Consider the following 22311-nt stretch of genomic DNA (forward strand, 5'->3'; position numbering starts at 1 on the left):
TTTTGTTTGTTTGCTTTCGGGGTTTTTCGTCCTTTTAGGGCCGTACCCACAGCATATGGAGGTTCCCAGGCTAGGGGTCTAATCAGAGCTGTAGTCACCTTCCTACACCAGAGCCACAGCAACTCGGGATCTGAGTCGTGTCTGTGACTTACACCACGGCTCACGGCAACTCCGGATCCTTAACCCACTGAGCGGGGCCGGGGATCGAACCTGCAACCTCATGGTTCCTAGTCGGATTCGTTTCTACTGTGCCACAACGGGAATTCCAACCACTATTATTTTTTTAAGGGAGGAGAAAAGACTGCCCACATCCATTCGTGCCCACCTGTTCTCAAATATGCTCAGTGCCTTTAATCTCCGCCCACCCTGCCCCACCATGGGGCTCCTAACTCCCCTGGCTGCCTCGTCGAGGAACGGCCTGGGGCCCTCTTCCAGCACCCACTGTAGGTCATCACCTTGTGTCTTTTCTCCACAGGGTTCCGTGGAGAATGAGCCTGTGGCCTCTGTGAGCACTCAGAAGGCAGACCCTGCGATGGAGCCAAAGTTCAAAGCGGTGGACTGGGACAAGGTAGGGGGCACAGGAAGGGGCGGGATGACGGTCCGGGGCTCCTGGGGCCAAGGAGAGGGTACAGGGAGCCACAGGCTGCGGCTCTTCCCCTCCAGGGAAGAGGAGGACCAGAAGCTGGTGCCCACAGCGTACAAGCACCCCCTGGGGCAGCAAGCCCAGACCAAGGCTGCGGCAACTCTAGGAAGATGATGCACAAGATCTGTGCAGAGCTAGGCTCCAAGGACCCCAGGGGGAGGCCCCCCACAGGGACCCCTGAAGCTGCAAAGGGCACAATGACAGGGTCAGGAGGCCCAGACATGCCCAGTGCACAAGGCAGAGCTGCCCCAGGCGCCGGCACCTGCTCCCAGGAGTCACTGGCGTGGAGCCCGCTGAGGCTGGTCAGGACAGGGCAGGAGCCATCTGCGCCACATGTCTGCAGAGCCCAGTGACAAACGTCTCTTGGGGCTCCGAGCCCAGCGTGTTGCTATGACTAGGCAGACCCCCATTTACTGAGTCCTTGGGGAGCCGGGTGGGCACAGGTGGACCTGGAGCTGAGTGGGGGAGGGGCAGCACTGCCTGGAAGCTCTGGAGGGAGCCAGACTTGGGTGTCATTTCCCTTCAGCCTGGGTCATGGGACCCAGTGTCGTGTGGCCATTTCCTCCCAGAATACACAAAGTATGTGTATCCACAAATGTCCCTACCTGTGTAGGACACTGGCCACGAGAGACCAGCAGGACAGGCTTCTGCCCCCAGGGAGCTCACAGCCTGGTAGGGAGGACAGACCTCCCCCCACACATGTACTATACTATGGGGCCTCCCAAGGCCCTGACCCCAGGACCTCAGAGATGGCATCTGTCACATGGGACTGGCCACTGCCTCTGGGGGAACCCATCAGCCCAGGGCAAAATCGCCTCTGGGTCCTTTACTCGAGAGGCCAGGACAAGTTGTGCCCCGTCTCCTTCAGGGGGCCTGTGATCAAAGGGAATTGAAGGTCACTGGGGGGCAGGACTTGCCCAGGGCACACATCATGTCCCTGGAAGGCTCACTGGATCTGGTCTCTTGCCCTTGACGTCAGACTGGGCCATGATTGCTCATCGCCTGGGCCAAAGGCAGAGGTCAAGGGTCTCAGTACAAATGACCTGCTTCTCTGGAAGCTTTGACGACTTGGGTTTGTTCTGCCCGTGGGCAGGATGGAGGTGGCGGGGGAAGCCAGCGCAAGTGGGACCAGGACCTTGGAAGCTGGTGGAGTCAGGACCCGACTTAAAGAGGTGGAGCTGTGGTGGGAGAGGACGGTGTGGGGGTGAGGGCAGCACCAGAGAGTGAGCTCCAGGCTTGGCAGCCAGTGGATGGTGCCAAAAGGAGGGGTCCTTGGGGTCAGCATTGGTGGGTTGGCTTAGGGGGTGAATGTTGGAAAGAAAATACTCAAAGAACTGACTGGGGTGGGGGTGAGATGGCAGGAAAGATTTGTCCTGGAAGAGAGAGGGCTGCCACCTGAGCCTGGCTGAGGACGGGTAGATCTGGGGATGGGTCCTCTTGGTCTCTCTGGACTACAGGTTCAAGGCTGACCCCAGCCCTGTTACTGCACGAGGCGGGGGATCAAGGACCCCAGGCCTGTTCAGCCTCCCCGGGCCCCGACCCGAAGGGAAGAGAGGCCTCCTCTCTCCCTGCCCCAGGGCAGCCCCCCACTCCTCGCTAGCACATCCAGGTCCCTGGGCTTGGGGGCAAGGGCTGGCCCGAGAGCGGGTGTGAAGACGCCCAGCGGGGCGACGGGGGTAAGCTTCGTGCCTCCCCCGACCCTAAGAAGACCCAGCACGTGGAGCTGCTTCCCGGGAGTGGGGGCAGTGCCTTCCTTGCTTCTCATTTTCCTTTTTCATTCACCCGCTGTGGTGGATCCCGGCTCTCCTGCGGCAGAAGAGTGGCGGGGAAAGGCCCCATCTGTTTCTGACCCAGGCCCGGGCCTGCCCCTTGACCAGCTGCGGAGAGAGGCCCGGGGGGCAGCCACTTGGTCTCAGCCTGGGGTCCCCAGGCCTGAGTGGTCTCGCCAAAGTGAACCATCCATGTTTGCATTTGCGGGAAGGCCCTCCAGGTACTGCTCAGGGAGTCTTGGCTCCCCACGGCCCAGGTTCCCAGCCCTAGAAGCTGGGAGACAGAGCCAGCCAGGCTGCAGAGAGTGGGGGAACTGGGCTGGGGGTGCTGGGGGTGCTGGGACAGAGGCGGAAGATTCTGAAAAGACAGCAAGCAGTAAGGCTGGAAGCAAGCCGGGGGGCCCTGCCCCGCATAAACATGCAGGGTCATCTGACTCTCTTGGGCTCTGCGTGGGATGTTATTGCGATGATTTCTAAATCATTTCCTTCGATCACCCAGCTGGATAGGGACCCAGGCTTCCTTGGGGAACAAGACACTAGGTTGCAGCTCCTCAGCTCATGCTGCGCCCTGCACGTGTCTCCCTGTCTCCTGGAACCCAGCCCATGTGGAGCCTGCCCCGGGAGAGATGGGCCAGAGTGCACACGGCTCCTGGCTTCAGGGCACACCTGTCCCCTTTGTCCCACTGCCTCTTTTGCTGCTTCGTTGTTTCCCTGGCAGGGTTTCCCTCTCGGGGGGTCAGCCTCCCGGGAATCAGATTGAACTAGTGTGATTTGAGGGGTTTGCAGGAGCCCCTGCCCAGACCCAGCCCGCTTCCAGCAGAGTTAGCACTGAATTGACTCCATTTTTATTGCACTCTTGCCTGTGCCAGACACTGCAGGCTAAGTAAGCCCTGCAATGATATTATCTATTATCTGATTAATCCTTCCAACAACACACGGAGATAAGGGTTATAATGATCCTGATTAAACTACCAAGGAAGAGCTTCTGCCTCCAGCCCAAGGTCAGAGTCACCCCCCCACACCCCCACCGTTAGCTTAGGCGCCACAGCTGAGCCCCCTGCCCTGCCCCCTCTGTGTGTCCTGGAACCCTCCACCCTGACAGCTGGCCAAGAATGAGACCTTGAGGCCTGTGGCTGGGAAATAAGGTGGCCGAAGGCAGGGAGGAGGCTGAGCAGGTGCTCAGGGAGGCGGCTGCAAAGCTCTCCCCATCCTGCCCCAGGCTAAGCCAGACTCCAGCAGAACCTGCTCCCCTCAGGCTCCTGGAGGCAGCCAGGGGGTGTGGGCCACTCACTTCCTTTAAGAGACAGGTAGAGTCATCCAGCCAGGTGTGTCACAAAGTAGAATGCAGGTCCCCAACCTCCCTGGCCCCTTGCCCGCGTGCGCGCGTGCGCACACACACACACACACACACACACACGCCCCTTGGCATGGGGGGCTGGCTGCTCCGAGGGTCCCCAGGGCCTGGCACAGGTGTTGATGCTATCCACGTGGGTTTTACTTTTTCCAGACCCTTAGATAAGTCCATGAGAATTCAGGCAAGTAGAACCTGGATCAGAACCAGTGCCCCTTGGGCAGCCCACCACTGGGAAGGACCAATCTCGATGCCGTGGGTGCTGGCTTCCTTGCCCCCCAGTCACCTCGGGCCTCCCTTCTCCCCTTGACCTGCCCTGGAGTAGGGCCCTGAGTCGGGTGGCTACTGGAGGGATCCACACGGGCCTCCCAGGACTGTCCTCGGTGGCCCAAAGCCCCCTCTCTCTTGTTGCCACCCCCCCACCCCAAGCTCCTAGCCCCGCTTCTGAAGAACTCAGTAGTGATCAAAGAATATCCCCCTGGGGGAAACTGGGCAGGTGGGCTGGGCACTGCCCTCTTTGTCCCTGTGGGAACAGTGGACAAGGCAGGTTGGGGGGGCAGGACGTGCTGCCCGGTGACCACAGACAGTTCTGGTCTGTCTCTCCATCAACCAGATGGAGGAATTGTTCCCGCTGGGTGTTGTGTGGGGCTGTCAGACCAGAGGGTCTGGGAGACAGAAGGTGGGCTGCGAGTGAAAGACCACCCGCCTCGCCTCATGTGGGGCACCCAGGAAGGACTGCAGGGGTGCGGGCTTTCTGCTTGGCAGGCCGCCCTTCCCCTCTCCCTCCATCCCCTGCTCCCGCAGGACAGATGGCCACTCTCGTCTCCCTGCCTCGTGGCGGGGGGGAGCCCGGCCACTGCCTCTGGCTGCCGGGAGGGTCATAGGGCAGGTGGTCCAGAACCGCCCCTGTGGACTTGAGCTTGTCCAGCTGGGAGCTCCCTGTTAGACTGCACGGGATGGGCTCATGGCCACCAAGAGCTCCCACAGCTCGCCCCCAGGCTGGGTCCCTCACAGCTTCTGTGCTAGAGAGTTCCCTGCCAAGGGGGTCCTGAGCCAGCTGGTTCAGACAGCGGGCTCCGGGCCTGGGCAGCTCGGGGACAGCACATACACCTCAGTCTTCTCATCTGTCAAATGAGCTCATTAGGGCCCCATCTCTCAAACTGCCAGCTTCTCAAGCGTAATGGACCTGCAGTCCAAGCACAGGGGCCTGTGACAGGGGTGCAGAAAGAGTGGCTGGAGTTCTCTTCCTCCCCGCTCCCGGCTGGGCCCTCTGGTTGGAAGCCCATCCCCCACCGCCCCGGCCCAGAAAGCCACCCGCCCTGGAGCTGTGAGCGCCGGGGTTGGGGTGCACATATCTTTAAACAATTGCTTGGCTGTAGCTGGGGTGGTGGGAGGAGCTGCTGCCACAGAGCAGCCCCCACCACCACAGTCACCCCTCGCCCAGTCTGGGGACAAGCGGACTCCCACTCTAGAGCCAGGGCTGCCCCTGGAAGGTGTCCTGTGCCACCTACCCCCGCACACACCCCCATGCTGCCCAGGAGGGGGACCCCTGGGGGATGGGTGGAGAGAGAGAGAGGAGGCCCCCTCCTCCACCCTGGCAGCGCCCTCCCACCCCGCTTTGGCAGCAGGCTGCCCTTTCCCCCTGCCGGCCCTGCTGCAGCTGCATTCCTGGCATAGCCCGGAGACGCCCTCTCTCCTCCCTCTGATGCACAGGGGCAGGGCTATGTGGGGGAGGGGAACGGGACACAAGGTGCTTGAACCAAACTCACCCCAACTTGCAAGTGCTTCCTGGGACCTGACCTGTTGCTCTGAGTCTTCAGGTTCAGGTAACCTCCACGCCACCACCACAGCCCCCACCAAGCCCACTCCAGAGCAGTCTCAGCATATCCTCTCGGCATTCACGTAGTCTGGCTTTAGCTGGTGACCCTGCGTGAATCACTTGCCCTCTCTGAGCATCACGTTCCACTACTGGTAAAGGAGGATTTGCTATTGCCAGGATAGCCGTGGAAGCTCCCGGATGCCTGGGAACTGGAGGCGTGATCAGGGACCTGACCCCCTCTCCTTTCCCCAGCAGCCTCTTTCAGAGGCCAGCAGACCTTTGCTGATGCCTCCTCTGTGGCCCCCAGGCCTTAGGAGGCAGGGGAAAGACCCGGCCCCAGCTCCAGAGGAAGGGAGCCCGATACGCAGGAGGAGTTAAGGGGCGAAGAGGTCCCGGCCAGGTGGAGGAGGAAGTGAGGTTGACCCCAAGCCCCCTCCCACCTCACCAGCTCCCGAGCTGTCATCTCTTGCCATTCTCCCTTCCCACCCGGGTACCATGTTGGAAACGAATGTATTGGCACCCGCCTGAGACATTCCCATCAGCAAGCAGGACGGGAAGAGAACTGAGGAGAGAGCCCTGTGCGTCCTGCACCCTCTAAATCAGGGCGGAGCCTGCGGCGAATGGCCCAGCTCCTGGGAGGTTGTGTGGAAGGTGCTGCGAGCTGGGGGGAGGCGCAAAGGGAGGCGCCCACGACAGGGCCAACAGAGCTCATCTCAAGGGTCGCTTGACCCCCCTGAGCCTCGGTCAGGGAACTCATTCTCCAGGTGGGGAGGAAGCCAGCCAGCCTGGTCCTCTACACTTACTGTGGAAGCTCACTCACTCCCCCTGCAAGAGCACGACCTCAGGGGCGGGCGTGTCGGTGTCCCTTAGGGGGATGTTTGCGGAGCTGGGAGGGAGCTTTCCCGGGATCCCTCCAGGGTCCTCTAGCCCAGGGGCAAAGGGCCCTTCCTGGGAACCAAGGAGGGACAACCTCACAGAAATGCATCGTGGGCTAGACTCAGAGCCTGGGTTCAAGACCCTCCCAGGCTGGCAAGCAGATCAGAGGACCCTGGGACCAACTCTAGACAGCAGGTCTTCCTGTGTAAGGTGGCCAGTGCCCACTGGTCTACCCAGGGAGAAACCAGTCATGTCCAAAGATCAAGTGGGGAAGTTCCCATGGTGGCTCAGCAGGTTAAGGACCAGACTCGTATCCGTGAGGATGTGGGTTCTATCCCTGGTTTCACTCAGTGGGTTAAGGATCTGGCGTTGCTGTGGCTGTGGTGTGTGTAGGCCACCACCTGTAGCTCCAATTAGCCCCCTAGCCTGGGAACCTCCATATGCCCCGAGGGTACAGCCCTGGAAAGACCAAAAAAAAAAAAGAAGGAAGGAAGGAAAGAAAAGAAAAGAAAGACAAGACAGTCTTTTCAATAAGCAGTGCTGGGAAAACTGGAAGCTACATGTAAAAGAATGAAACTAGAACATTCTCTTATAGCATACACCAAAAAGCCTGAAAAAAAAGCAATAAAACCCAAAAGAGGGGGACGGGGGTGGGGGCCAGGCAAGGAGTGTCTGACTACACAGAAAAGCAAGACTCAACTATACGCCGCCGTCTGTAAGAAACACACTCGAAGCGTAAAGCCGCAGCCAGGGCGGAAGTAAAAAGATAGGGAGAGACAGAGCATGCAAATAACAAGCATGATGAAGCCTGTACTGAAATCAGACCAAGTGGCCTCCAGGACAAGGAGTGTTTCCAGGGACTGTTTCCCAATGATAAAGGGGCCACTTCATCCAAAAGTCCTAACTGGGCAGCCTCGGGCAAGTTCCCCAGCTTCCTCATCTGCAAATGACAACAGAAGTACCTGGCTAGCTGGGAACTTGGCGAAGATCAAAGGATTTAATTCATGTCAACCTTCAGAGCCATGCTTAGCACATTGCAAATGCTCTGTGACTCTCAGCCTTCAGAATTGTTGCAATTAGAACAAAAGCCTCAGGCTCAGGCTGTCGCAAGATAAGAAGTAAACACAGGCCACTAGCTGGTTTCTCCAGTTCTCTTTCCTGGCTGTGCGTGCACACGTGCGCACGCGTGTGTGGTGTGTGTGTGTGTGAGTGTGTGTGTAGACCTGAGGCAGAGGAATGGGAGGAATGAATTAGCACGCATCCAATAATCCGTTTGCTACTAGACCCAAGGGATAAGGTCAAGGAGACTTGGGGACCAGGGCCAGGAGGAGTGTGACAACCGGTGAGCTTGGGATGATTGCCTGGTTTACCCAGTCCTGGATGGGGAGGCTGCAGGCTGACCTGGGTCATTTTCCAGCCTGAGAAGCAGGCAGACAGCCAGTCAGCACCTGGGCCCTGCCAAGTTCACATGGCAGGAACCACAAATATCCTTGGGCCTTTCTCCCTGGTCGCAGGCACACAGAGATGGCTCCGCGACCTACCCTGTCTGCCCTGAGCTCCCTGGCTCCTGGGCTGTCATGGCAGGGACATACTTTGGCCAGCTTTGGCTTGGAGGCCTGGCAAGGATGAGGTCCCACCAGGGGCTGCAGGAAGGTGGGTTTCTGAATCCCAATCGATTCTTCCTCCCAGGCTTCAGGGCTCTCCCTCCACATACTTCTCTCACTCCTCTCTCTCTTCCTTTCCTGACGCCTCCTCCCTTGTCCTTGCAGTGGAGGCTCATCGACACCCACTGGGTGCCAGACACTGGGCGCATCGTGCCCTTTCTCCTGTCGTGGGTGGCGGGTCTAGGCACACCTGGCTTTACAGATGAGAGAGCCAAGAGGCTCTGAGAGGTAAAGACATTTCCCTGGGATCCCATGGCTAATGGCAGAGCCAGGCTTTGAAGGTTGTCCCCTGACTCCAAGGTCATTGTTCTTTACCAATTTGGGTCTAGATTAATCTTTAATACATGACCCATCAGAAATCTTCAAGGGATTCACATCACCTAGAGCGGCAGCCTCCAAACTTTTTAAAGCTATAAATAAAACGTGTTGAGCACCGTCTCCGTCCTGTGTCCACCTTATCTCCTGGTTATTTGCATGTGCTAATGTACTCTTGTATTATGTGCGTTAGGAAACATGCAGATACGGTTATAGATGAGAAATATGTCAAAAGTAGAGTCTTTGATGTTTCCTCCCCACCTCTGGGGATCAGCCTGCGAGTACCCCTGGGTACACATATATCCCCACCTGGGAGAAAACTGGCTTGGACAATGAAGTGCCAACTCTTGAGCATGATACTAGAGCTAAAGCCCCCAGCAGATTTCTTTCTCCTGCCCCGCAGATCATTGTCAAGGTATCCCATGGGCCATGGTCATTCTCAACTCGGCGTCCATGCCCATACTCCCACCCCACCTCTTTCCCCCTCCCCCTGCCAAGTCTTCCATATCAGATGAGCTCCCATCCAAACCCCAGGTCTTCTGCAAAGCCCTCCTCTGCTACCTTGGACGCAGGCATTTATACCCATCATTCTTGCCTCCAAACTTCAGCCTGCTTATATCACCATTAAATCATGTTGCTTGGTTTGTCTCACTTTGCTGCCTACTTTATGAAGGTACCATTATTATTACTCCCATTTCATAGCTAGGGAAACTGAAGCTCAGAGAGGTCAAGTCATTTCTCCAGGGTCACACAGTAAGTAATGCTGCCTGACTCTAGAGTCTGAACTCTGCTTCAGCACTAAGCTAGGCAAAGCAAAGAAGGTCTGTTACATTGTTGTTATTTTTCCCAGCACCTAGCATAGAAACATAAATAAAAATCGATAGTTCTAAGCAAAGTGCTAAATGAATGATTGTTTGAACAGATGAACAAATGAACTGCACAGGCCACAACTAAGAAGAAAGCGGTGGAAGGAAAAAGGGCCTGCTTGATTCCTAGTACAGAATGTATTGGCTCTAGTAAAGAATCCTTGTTAAGACTTCAAGCTTCAGATGTGGCCAAATCTGGGTGTTCAGATGTCATCACCAGGACTCAGTGTCTCCAGTTCTTGGCATGGCCATCCTCTGGGTTGACTTAGTCCCCAGGCAGGCTCCACTAGCAACTCCAGGGTCCTGCCCTGCCACCTAGTCATCCCAGTAAGAGGAGAGGGTTTCTGATAGCTCATTGCACCAGCTTAGGTCATGGGCCTTTCCTGGATTCTGTCTCTGTGGCCCGCAGGTTGAGACGAATGGCTTAGTTAGTTCCCACTCGCTGAAGCAGGAGGGTGGGTAGTAGCAGGAGGGTTCAGACCACATGAACCAAGGTGGGGGCTGGGGATTGGGATGCTGTAACCAGGAGATGGGAGAAGGAATGGCACAGGTGTGAATCTCAAATGTCCACTTGACTTTTTTCTTGCAGGACCTGGTAGACTGGCGGAAGCCCCTCTTGTGGCAGGTTGGCCACTTGGGAGAGAAGTATGATGAATGGGTCCACCAGCCGGTGACCAGGCCCATCCGCCTCTTCCAGTCTGACCTCATCGAGGCCCTCAGCAAGACTGTCTGGTGAGCCCTTCTCTCGGGCCATGGTAGGCCATCCCTCTGTCCTAATGGTGCCAGCCAGATACAAAAGGGAAGGGGTACTTGCATCCCTCCCTGGAGCCCAGAGCTGTACTGTAAGTTCTTGGCGGTAGTGAAACATGCCATAAGCCTGATCCATTCCTATGCATGGTTTTAGCCACTGAGTGACAACCCAACATGTACCCAGAAACCACTTTGAGTGTCACTTCTGTTCTATTCCAGACTCCTGTGAGGGATTTCTAGCCTGCAGTGCCTTCAGCAGGGGTGGAGGTCCGCGGGTGGGGGTCTGCAGGTGGGGGGGCGGGATGATTAATTTGCCTGCAATTAACTCCTCTGCCACAAGAGGCCAGCACCTATTCAGCTGCATTGTCAGCAGCCAGAGATTTTTTTTTTTCCTGCCAATAACTTATCTCAGAGACTGAGGCAGATGGACCTCTAGCCTCTGATGTTTTCTCCTTCTCTGCTCCACACCCCCACAGCAGCACCCCTTTGGCTTCAGGTCTCCATATGCTTCTGCATATGCTTTGGTATCATCTCATCCGCACCCCCCCACCCCTTTAGTTGAGAAGTGTGTCTCTGGGGAAGCTGTCAAGTTCGTGTGCATGTATCTCTCTCACCCTGATGGCCTCCCTGCAGGTACAGCGTGCCCATCATCTGGATTCCCCTGATGCTGTACCTCAGTTGGTCCTACTACCAAACCCTCGCCCAGGGCAATGTCCGACTCTTCACATCCTTCACCACAGGTAATGCCGGGTCCTTCCTGAATTGCTCTGTGGCTCCTGGAGGCAGGAGACCTTGGTGCTCTCCCTGGTCCTGCGTTTCCGAGAACATAGAACCCTACTCCACATCATAAACATCATTTTTTTTAAAAATGTCTTTTTAGGGCTGCACCCGCAGCACATGGAGGTTCCCAGGCTAGGGGTCCAATCGGAGCTGTAGCCACTGGCCTGCACCACAGCCACAGCCACGCCAGATCCGAGCCGTGTCTGCAACCTACACCCCAGCTCACGGCAACGCCGGATCCCTAACCCACTGACCGAGGCCAGGGATCGAACATGCAGCCTCATGGATCCTAGTCGGATTTGTTTTCCCTGAGCCACGGTGGGAACTGCCATAAACATCTTTAATCAAGGCTTATCTGTAGAAATATTCTTCCCAAAAGAAATGTCAGACCTTCCCCTCCTCCATAAAAATGAATTAAACAACAAGCGAACCAAAAACAGCCAGCCATTAGCAGACACTAAATGAAACCCTTTGGTCAGGTGGGGTTTCCCCCTAGAAAAATGCATGAGCTGGAATTGTTTGCCAGGAAACTAATTGAAGTCATTTCACCAAGTGGCACAGCTGAGAGCTGAACTCAGATTGGTCCAGGAGCAGTGCACAGATTGGAACCTGGGATAGAAAGATCCTAGCGTGTCCTACAGTTTTCCCCAGGCAAAGGCCCATTGGCAGAAACCCTAGCTCCGAGGAAGGCCCCCCACTAGCCTCTACTGAGCACCTCTCACATGCCTGTGCTTTCTAGGGCCACCTCATTTCACCCTCCCGGCAGCCCCTCTAGAAAGGTGCCGACGGGAGTTCCCGTCATGGCGCAGTGGTTAACGAATCCGACTAGGAACCATGAGGTTTGGGGTTTGATCCCTGGCCTTGCTCAGTGGGTTAAGGATCTGGTGTTGCCGTGAGCTGTGGTGTAGGTCGCAGTGGCTACAGCTCCGATTAGACCCCTAGCCTGGGAACCTCCATATGCCGCGGGAGCGGCTCAAGAAAAGGCAAAAAGACCAAAAAATAAAGAAAGGTGCTGTCATTATACCTTTTTAGAGATGAGGAAATGGAGCCTCAGGGAAGTCAGATGAGCCATTCAGGGCCACTTGGCCAGAATGTGGATGCCAGGTGTTCCCCAAGGGGGCAGGAGACAGAGAGAGGGGCTGACATGGGGTGACTTCCAACGAGCCTGTGAGACTGAGTCTCTCAGGACAGCCTTGAGTTTGGGTGTGGCCTCTTCTGCCAGCCTGCCTCCCAGGTTCATCACCTGCCTTGGGCCTCCAGGTGCATGTCACCTGCCCAGGTAGTCCATCCGTCCATGGCAAGTGGCTTAGATGGAGGCCAAGTGAGGGGACCGGTGGGAGAGGGGTGCTGAGACTCGCTTAGGAGGGCTCCCCTCTCCCGATCACACGCCGCTTTCCCACCTGTGAACCTCTGAACCCGTCTGTGCCGGGTGGGGACCCCTTCCCCCGCACTTAAAGTCCTCTCCCACCTGCCTCCCCCAGGAGAAGTTGAGGGCTGAATGGCTTACAGGAGAGGGGTCATGGCCACATTGAAAACATGGAGCCCCAGTTTTCCCACCTGGTCCAGGATGGGGTGTGGCTGAAGTACAGGAAGTCCCCCAGAGCCCAGGCTGCTCCCGGTCCCCAAGGGTTAATGTGTGTGCCCCGCGAGCCAAGGTTACCCTTTTCTGCCCACGCTGAATAGCTCAGGCACAGCACAGGGCTTGTTGCTCAGACGGTCTGCTCACTGAATCACCCACTGTCTGCCGGGAGCTCCCCTAACAATCACCAACAGTGGCAGGGCCGCCAGGGCTGGGGCTGGAGGGGGAAGGGGATGCCAGAGCTTTGGCCCAGGTCCCTCTGCAGGATTCCTCCAGAGATGCCACTCGGTACCAGCTCCGGCCTGATGGGCTGTCAGGGGTGATGCTGGGGTGAGGGGGCGGGCGAAGACTTGACCTATAGGAGGGGAGTCTTCTGCGTGGCAGGGAGGGTGGTTTGATGGCTCGGTCAGAACCCCAGGCCTCTGCAGAGAGCTGAAATATGCTGCCTAATAAAGGCCTAGTGTAGGGGGTTAGTGGGCCTGTGACCTTGATGCCAGCAATGGTAGCATGAGAGCTGTGCATGCCTCCCTCACCCCAGCTCATCCGGCTGGTCACAGGCAGAGGGAATAGAGCCCAGCTGCGATGGGATCCTGCTGAGTCTCCAGGATCCCATCACAGCTGCTGGATAAACGGTGCTCTGGAGTCAATGCAGGAGACAGGGTGCCAAGGAGCAGTGGACGCTGAACAGAGACACCCGTTCAAGGCTGACATTCCCGGGTGCGTGTGTGAAAATGCTTTGGAAAGCAGAGGGGCTCTGCACATTCAGGCTGGTCCCTGGGGCAGTTCCTAGGGGTACGTTAGCGGGGGTGCCGGGTGTCATCCCAGGCAAGGATTCACCTCCAGCAGGATTGTGTGATGGCAGCCCCAGCAAAGGGCAAGCTCAAAGTCCGTGGTCAGGGAACGCTTCATATGTCTAGTCCTTTCCCTGCCAACGAGAGAGCCACATGACGAGAAAAGGGTCCTGCCCTCTTTGCAGTGGGGTGAGACGGGGCAGGGGGCTAGGAAATCCCTTCTTCCCCAGCCGGGGACCCACCAGAGCTCTGCAAGGAGTATCAAGAGAAGGCAGCCCTGATTGGATGTGAGTAGGGTTATGTTATTATGGTAAGTGTTAATATACACATGCTTCTTTTTTTTAAATTTTTTATTACTCAAATGAATTTATCACATCTGTAGTTGTATGATGATCATTACAATCTGATTTCACAGGATTTCCATCCCACAGCCCAGGCACATCCCCCCACCCTATACACATGCTTCTTGTATATTAAATATACACGTATATAATCAGGTTACATATTCCACCATCCAAACAACAGCCCGTCGAGACTATATTTTACTGTTGAGACAACACGTAGATGGTTCAGAGCCAGGACCTGAACCCAGGTCTGCAGACCCAAAGCCCACGCTCCTTCACCACAGTGTCCTGAAAGACCTCAGGGGTATCAAGCCTTCCCTCGAGCCAAGGCTGGGTGGCCACTCGTAGGCAGTGTTGTTGGGACAGGTCTTGTGCCAGATGTGGCCACAGCAGGCTCCACTGATGAGAGATGTCAGACCAGCTTAGCACCTGTTTGAGAGAGACGGACCCTTTGGGGATTGAATCTTAGCTGCAATGCATGTTAGTTTCCAGGTGAGGCATGAAGAATCCTTCCGTAGCTTAGAGACTCATTGGAGCCATTTGTCAGGATGGTCCTGGGCCTGGAATCGGGTCCCGAGAGCTGAAAGGTGGCCTCGCCTCCGCACCTTCCGGGCTTTCTCCCTCAGCAGCTACCTGGGCACAGCCCTTCAGAAGGGCTTCTTCAAACTTAACCCGAAGCTGCCTCCATTCTGCCCTTGAAACAGCGCAGGTCCAACCTCATCCGCATCTAGCCCTCCAGAGAGGCTTGCGTTTGCCCATTTATCTCCCCACGAGTATCAGAGCACCTGCTGTGTTGAGCTCAGGAGATAGCAAACCCAAGGTCCGTGAAATGCTCAGAACCTGGTGGGGATGAATGAGTGAGACAGCAGCCAAAGTTCAGCATGATAAAGGAGGAGGCGGAGGGCCCAGAACCCAGCCCAGGTGGGGCAGAGGGCATCCGCAGAGGCGTCTCACAGGAGGAGATGAGCGGGGTAAGGAAGGCGGGAAGGCAATGCCAGTGAAGGGAGCGGGACATGGGAGTGGGGCTGGGCACCGTGGGGCCCCTGAGGAGCCACACGCGGTTGGGTTTGGCCCCAGTACAGGGTGATGGGGAGATGACACAGGGATGTGGCTGGCAGGGCTGGGTCTTAGTGGCCCTTCCGTACCAGGGTGGGGGCTGGACTTTACCTGAAGAGGATGAGGCACGTTGGAGGCTTGTAACCGCAAGTGAGGCAGTTGGAGTAGGAAGCCGATGCGGGCGCTGGGAGGGTGATAAGGTGGGGATGGGATTCAGAGCAGTGAACTGACCCGAGAGATTTCATGGACGTGAGATGCACGCAACATCCATTCCAGCATTTTTAAGTGAACGATTCAGTGGCCTTTAGTATATGCACAGTGCTGTGCAACCACCGTGTCTGTCTCGTCCCCAGACATTTTCGTCACCCTGAAAGGAACCGCTGTACCCTCTGAGCAGCTGCTCCCCATTCTCCCCGCCTCCAGCCTCTGGCAGCCACTCGTCTGCTTGCTGTCTCTATATACTTGCCTAGCCTGGACACTCCATATAAAAGGAACCCCACAAAATGTGGTCTTTTGTGTCTGACTCTTCTTTCTTTACTTTGCCAAGAGCTATTAAGGACAAGGAGCAGACAGAGCTTGGTGACTGGTCAGACAGGACAGAGGGATAAGTCGAGCCCTTGCTAATGTGTGGACATCAGGACCCTTCACTGGACCAAAAAGAACCTCAGAGTTCCCTTCATGACTCAGTGGGTAACGAATCTGACGAGTATCCATGAGGATGCAGGTTCGATCCCTGGGCTCGCTCAGTGGGTTAAGGATCTGGCGTTGCGTGAGCTGTGGTGTAGGTGGCAGATGTGGCTCAGATCCCATGTTGCTGTGGCTGGGGTGTAGGCTGGCAGCTGTAGCTCTGATTCGACCCTAGCCTGGGAACCTCCATATGCCCTAAAAAGACAACAACAACAGCAAAATACCTGTCGCCAACCCAGAGGAGCAGCCTGGGGTAACAGGGTGGCAGGAAGGAAGAGGAAGACGACTGCCCTCATGAGAAAGCTGCTGAGGGGATGGCTGCGGACAGCTGCATGGAGATACCCAGCAGCAAGTGGCAGTCCGGGCTGGGTTGCAGGTGCAGATTTGGGTGTGTCAGCAGGTGAGTGTGGCTGACATCCTGTATCAAGCAAAGAGCATGCGAGGGTAGAGGGTCAAGGTTTTGGGAGACAGAGGCAGTTTCCACAATGGAGCCTGACAAAGGGCATCTTAAAAAGAAGAGAAAAGCCAAGGGTCCCATCAGGCAGGGAGTGAAGCTGTCTGTTTAACCCCCGTTGGTCCCAGATGCTTTGAGAATCTAAAACGTGGTGCAGGCACTGCCCAGAAAGATGCACACACATGCATCATTTAGGATACCGTTTCAGCAGGTTCACTCTGAAATCCAACTGAGGACTCGCTGGGTGTTCTTAAACCTCAGGTCGGAAACGTAAATGGTGACATATTCAAAAAGAGAGTCGTCACCAGTGTCTTATGCTGCAGCCAAGGTAGAGATGAGTTGAAAAAATTATTCAGGGAGTTCCCCTCGTGGCGCAGTGGTTAACAAATCTGACTAGGAACCATGAGGTTGCGGGTTCGGTCCCTGCCCTTGCTCAGTGGGTTAACGATCCGGCATTGCCGTGAGCTGTGGTGTAGGTTGCAGACGCAGCTCGGATCCCGAGTTGCTGTGGCTCTGGCGTAGGCCGGTGGCTACAGCTCCGATTCAACCCCTGGCCTGGGAACCTCCATATGCTGCGGGAGCGGCCCAAGAAATAGCAACAACAACAACAACAACAACAAAAGACAAAAAGACAAAAAAAAAAAAAATTATTCAGAGCTGGCAAGAAGTACGTCACAAATGGCCGTTGCAGTTCTTCTTTGCAGAAGACAGACTTTAGGGGCCTGAGTGTCATGGGAAGAGGTGATAATAGACTTGAGTCTTGCTGACTTGTGCATGGGAAGGACTTAAAGATGAGTAGAAGCCAGAGTTCCTGTCGTCATGGCTCAGTGGTTAACGAACCCAACTAGGAATCCCTAGCCTGACCTTGCTCAGTGGGTTAAGGATCCGGCGTTGCCGTGAGCTGTGGTGTAGGTTGCAGATGTGGCTCGGATCCCGCGTTGCTGTGGCTCTGGCGTAGGCCAGCAGCCAGCAGCTACGGCTCCGATTTGACCCCTAGCCTGGGAGCCTACATAGGCCGTGGGTGTGGCCCTAAAAAGACACACAAAAAAAAAAAAAAAAAAAAAATGAGTAGAAGCCAGTTCAAGAGAAGTTGAAGATACCGGAGTTCCTATTGTGACGCAGTGGAAATGAACCTGACTAGCATCCATGAGGATTCAGGTTCCATCCCTGGCCTTGCTCAGTGGGTTAAGGATCTGGTGTTGCCGTGAGCTGTGGTGTAGGTCTCAGACAAGGCTCAGGTCTCGCATTGCTGTGGCTGTGGTGTCAGCCAGTGGCTGCAGCTCCAATTCGACCCCTAGCCTGGAAATTTCCATATGGCACGGGTGCAGCCCTAAAAAAGACCAAAAAAAAAAAAAAAGTTGAAGATACTCACAGGGGTTGGTTGGAATGGAGGGACTGTGGAGGAGGCAGATTGAGGGCTGTGCACTGCCCAGCAGGGTGAGCTGGACATGTATGGAAGTTGTCTCTGCTTCCACATCCTCCCTCATGTGGGCAGTGACAGAGCTTCCTTCCTAAGCCTGGAGTGAGGTGAAATTTGAAGCAATCCATGTAAAGCACTTGAATGGCACCTGGCACATAGGGACAAGTCTAAGCTCGTACTGCTCGCCACACAACAGGCCAATAAGTCGAGAGAGGAGTTGTTGAGGCAAGGAATAGTGACTTTATTTGGCAAGCTAGCAGACTGAGAAGATGGTTGGACTAATGTCCCAAAGAACCATCGTCCCCAAGTCAGAATTCAGGCTGCTGCTGCCTCCCCCCACGACCCCTTTGGTCTTTTCAGAGCTGCACCTGTGGCATATGGAGGCTAAGGGTCAAATCAGGGCTACAACTGCCACAGCAACACCAGATCCAAGCCACATCTGCAACCTATACCACAGCTCATGGCAACACCAGATCCTTAACTCACTGAGCGACGCCAGCGATCAAACCCATGTCCTCATGAAGGCTAGTCTTGGGTTCTTTATAGCTGAGTCAGGACAGAAACTCCAAATTCAGGCTGTTTTTATATGAAAAGGGAAGGAGTGTGGTTAGTTATTGCAAACGTCTTGGTGTCCAAATCCTTTCTTCTTGCAGCTGTGGGAGTAGGTTAGGTCACAATGTTTCTGTAAACCTCCAAGACAAATGTTATCCTCTGTTCTGCAACTTTTTATCTCTGCGTGAATGGAAACATGTTTTATCTCTACAGGAATAGAAAGGCGTTACACCTGTCAAAGTCAGAGCCTGGAGGCTGGGCTCTCCTGTATATTTCAGGCTATAGGCAACATTCTTAACTTGCAGCAAAAGCAGTAGAATACAGAGGCTCAGGTAAAAGAAACGGTTCCACAGTGGAGTCAGATTTGTTCTTCCTTTTTACACCACGGCCAGCCAGTGCCCAGGTGCTGGGTGCCCCCCGTCTTCCTAAGGAGCGAGAAGGAAGCTACAGGGTCGGGGCATGTCAGGTGGCGCGGAAGGCAGACGGAAAGGCGTGGAGGGAGCTCTTCTCCCTCTTCCTCTGCTGTCCCCGAGGATGTCCTTCCTCTGTGAAGTAGGAGGCCCAGTGGAAGGAAGGTGGGACGTTTGAAGGCAGCAGGGAGGGAGCCGTAAGGGGATCTCCGGGCAGTGTTTGAGCTCTAGCCGACCATGAAGGAGACACACCAATGGCTACACAATCTGCCTCCGTGTCGGGGTGGAAAAACGGGTTCTTGTGCAGACCCAGGCTTGGGGGTTCATGGGGGGCAGCCGAGGCCAAAGGAGAAAGGCTAGCCTTGGGAGACAATTTGCTATTTCCACAAAAACTCCAAATGTTCACAAAGTGGTGTTTTGCAAAAATTAGACATAGTTGCAATATGACCCAGCATATACCCACTCCTAAGCATAAACCCAAGACACCCGAAAATGTATGTCCACACAAAAACTGGCACATGGATGTTCACAGCAGCGTTATTCACGATAGTCAGAGGAGAAGCAACCCAGGTGTCATCACCTGGTGAGGGCTAGACAAATGAGATGCATCCCCATTGATAAGGAATATTATCCAGCCTTAAAAAGGAATGAAGTTCTGATACACGCTACAGAGTGGATGAACCCTGAAATTCCTGTAAGTAAAAGAAGCCAATCACAAAAGACTATATAGTGTATGGTTCCTTTGACATGACATACCCAGAATGGTCAATAGACAGTAGGTTAATGATTTCTTGGCTCTGGGAAATAGCAAGAGTTGGAGGAAATGGGGAGCGACCATTGATGGGTCAGGAGTTTCTTTCTGGGGTGATAAAAGTGTTCTGAAGTTGTAGTAAAGCTTGTACAACTCTAAGTATACTCAAAACCATTGAATTGTGTGGAGTTGCCGTTATGGCTCAGTGGTTTACAAATCCAAGTAGAAACCATGAGGTTTTGGGTTCGATCCCTGGCCTCGCTCTGTGGGTTAAGGATCTGGCGTTGCTGTGAGCTGTGGTGTAGGTCGCAGATGTGGCTCAGATCCCGTGTTGCTATGGCTCTGGCATAGGCCGGTGGCTACAGCTCCACCCCTAGCCTGGGAACCTCTATGTGCTGCGGGTACGGCCCTAGAAAAGGCAAAAAGACCAAAAAAAAAACAAAAACAAAACAGTAGTAAAGCTGTTACTTCTTAAAGCAAGCATAGCCAAGGCGATGGCTTGTAACAGTGGCTAGAGCTGAGGTCCCTGTGAGGTCAAAGAATGGGTTACCTGGAGGAAAGGCCTGAAGCACGGAAGGACCTCGGGCCATTGCCCGAGGGTGGGTGTGGGGACCTGGCACCTGATGATCCTTAAATCTCCCCCCCGTCTGGCCCCCGGGGCTGATCATCTTCAGGTTTGTCACATCTGCCTCATAAACTCTGACATATGAAGTGCTGGTCCAGCTGTCTCTCTCCGGGTTTTCCTGACCCCCTGCCCCATCCCTGGCTTTCGACATCTTCCACCAACAGCCCCCCGGCTCTGCTGCCTTCCTCAGGGTGGCTGCTCCCTCTCCTCCGTGTCACCCAGGCCAGGTCCCTCTTCTCTGGTGCCTTCGTCCGCTCGGGCTGCTGTAACAGAACATCACAGACCGGGTGGCTTAGGAACAGCAGAAACGGACTGCTCACGGTTCTGGAGGCCGCAAGTCCGAGACCAGGGTGCCAGCGCAGTCGAGCCAGGGCCCTCTTCTGGGTCAGACTCTCGTTGCATCCTCACGTGGCAGAAAGGGGGCGGGAATTCTTCTGAGCCTCTTTCGTAAGGTCATTGGTCCCAGTCACCTCGTGAGTGTTAGGTCTCAACATAGGAATCTGAGGGACCACATTCAGAGCAAAGCACCAGGCACAGGTCCAGCCCGGGGCATAGCTGTTGTCCTCATAGTCCCTCTCAGGAAGACCTCAGGTTTCTAGCCACGTGCTACCCTGACACCAAAGCCAAACAAAACACCACGAGAAAGCAAACGACAGTATCATTGACGACTGTAGACGTCCCAAACCTTGACAAAATACTAGAAAACTGAACCCTGGCGCGTGCTGGGTGACACACCGGCACCCGATGAGATTTAGCTCAGGACTGCACGGGTGGCTCAGCGTGTGAAGTCAGTGGAATACACCCTTCCCTGTTCTTTGAAAGGACCTCTTCTAAGCCCGACACTCGGCCTCCAAGCCTCCTTCCCATTTTGACTCAAGGGCCCCACGCATGGGCCCCGCCTGGCCCTCTCGCAACAGCTCCTCAGGTGACAGCTCATGAGACAGGACCTCCGGAGCCCCCGGGCGCTGCTGTGCCCTGAGCCCATCCGCCCTGACCTCCCCTCTCTCTGCCCCCCGCAGAGTACTCGGTAGCCATGCCCGAGTCCGTGTTCCCGGGCCTCTTCGTGCTGGGGATGCTCCTCTGGAGCCTCGTCGAGTACCTCATCCACCGCTTCCTCTTCCACATGAAGCCCCCCAGCAACAGCTATTACCTCATCATGCTGCACTTCGTCCTGCACGGCCAGCACCACAAGGTGAGCGGAGAGGCGCGCCCCCGCCACGCCGGGCAGTTCTAACCCTCCCTCGGGAGCTGCCCATCTTGGTGGGAGTCAGGGTGGGAGCCAGGGACCGTCATGGGCACGTGACCGGGTCCTAACCCAAACCGGGCACGGACAGAGCGAGCACGCGTGTCCATCTTTAATTCTCACAACTCATTCATTCATTCAACAATCGTGCCCTGAGGAGTTCCCGTCCTGGCGCAGCAGAAAGGAATCCAACTAGGAACCATGAGGTTGCAGGTTCCATCCCTGGCCTCGCTCAGTGGGTTAAGGATCCGGCATTGCCGTGAGCTGTGGCGTAGGTCACAGACGCGGCTCGGATCCCGCGTTGCTGTGACTGTGGTGTAGGCCGGCAGTTATAGCTCTGATTAGACCCCTAGCCTGGGAACCTCCATATGCTGTGGGTGCGACCCTAAAAAGCAAAAAACAAAAACCAAAAACCCACAATTGTGCCCTGAGTGCTTACTTTGTGCCAGACACTGTTCTAGATGCCACTGAACAAAACCAGTATGACTGCCCTTGCAGGAGCTTCTGAAAATAGTGCCACGTAGAGTTCTTGTTGTGCCTCAGCCGGTGAAAAACCTGACAAAGTGCCCATGAGGATGTCGTTTCCATCCCTGGCCTTGCTCAGGATCCAGCCTTGCCGCGACCTGTGGCATAGGTTGCAGGTGCGGCTGGGATTGTGTGTTGCTGTGGCTGTGGTGTAGGTTGGCAGCTGCAGCTCCGATTTGACCCCTAGCCTGGGCACTTCCAAATGCTGCAGATGTGGCTCTAAAAATAAAAAGAAAATGGTGCCACAGTTCTCCCCACTCCACAGAGGGGCAAACTGAGGCTTGGGGAAACAAAGGAACTGAGGAATTCATCCAAGGTCCCCCCTACATGCTGTACCCGGTGGCCTCCAGTCCGTGCTCTATGCCATCCACCACCCTAGGGGTCCTCAGCACGGTGGTCGCAGCAGCTGGGATCAGAGGCCAGGTCTGCCCAGAGGAAGCTGCATCCGCTGCTGCTTCTCTGTCCCCGCACTGGGCTGTTCTCAGCCTGTCCCAGGGTCACCCCCCTCCCCCTTCCTTCCTTCCTTCCTTTTCCAGGAGGTGCACACTGCTGGCAGGTCCTGTGGCTCCTGGTCAGGTGGGGGTTCCGCCCACGTCAGTGTGCTGCTGTTTCTCTGTCCTCCGATTTCTCTTTCAGCCCAGAGAGGGTCTCTCTTCCCAGAATGCTCACATAGCTCTGTCATCTTACCTCTGTGCCAGGCCCTTGGCTTGTGCAGCTCCAGAGCCAAAGACTCCAGTCTTTTGTTATCTGGTTCTCTGCGACATTCACCCCAAAGAAGGCCACCTGGGGTGGGAGGCCTGTCCCCCGGCACTTCCAGGGTCATCCACCTGTGTGCCTTCATCAGCCTCAGGCCCCGGTCTGGTACCCCGTGTGGAGCTGAGTGGGGGGCTCCTCTCTGACACCCAAAAAACTCCAGAGCCAAAGTGGCTTCGAGCGTCAAGCAGATTCTGCCCGGTGAGCGTCCCGCCCGCGTGGCGCCCACCCCGTGTTCTTGGGCAGGTTTTCAGGTCCCCTCCAGGCCTGGAACTGGGGGCGGGACAG

General features: G+C 55.6%; 1 protein-coding gene across 1 annotated transcript in view; it reads left to right on the top strand.

The window, feature by feature from the left end:
* Positions 1 to 22311, top strand: part of FA2H (fatty acid 2-hydroxylase) — a 55492-nt gene that overhangs the window by 29609 nt on the left and 3572 nt on the right. Inside the window, 4 exon segments of the mRNA XM_003126868.6 lie at positions 476 to 568; positions 9893 to 10035; positions 10687 to 10793; positions 20522 to 20694. Coding sequence (XP_003126916.3) covers positions 476 to 568; positions 9893 to 10035; positions 10687 to 10793; positions 20522 to 20694 — 516 coding nt within the window.

This window comes from Sus scrofa, chromosome 6 (genome assembly GCF_000003025.6).
Source record: "Sus scrofa isolate TJ Tabasco breed Duroc chromosome 6, Sscrofa11.1, whole genome shotgun sequence".
Classification (NCBI taxonomy): Eukaryota; Metazoa; Chordata; class Mammalia; order Artiodactyla; family Suidae; genus Sus; species Sus scrofa.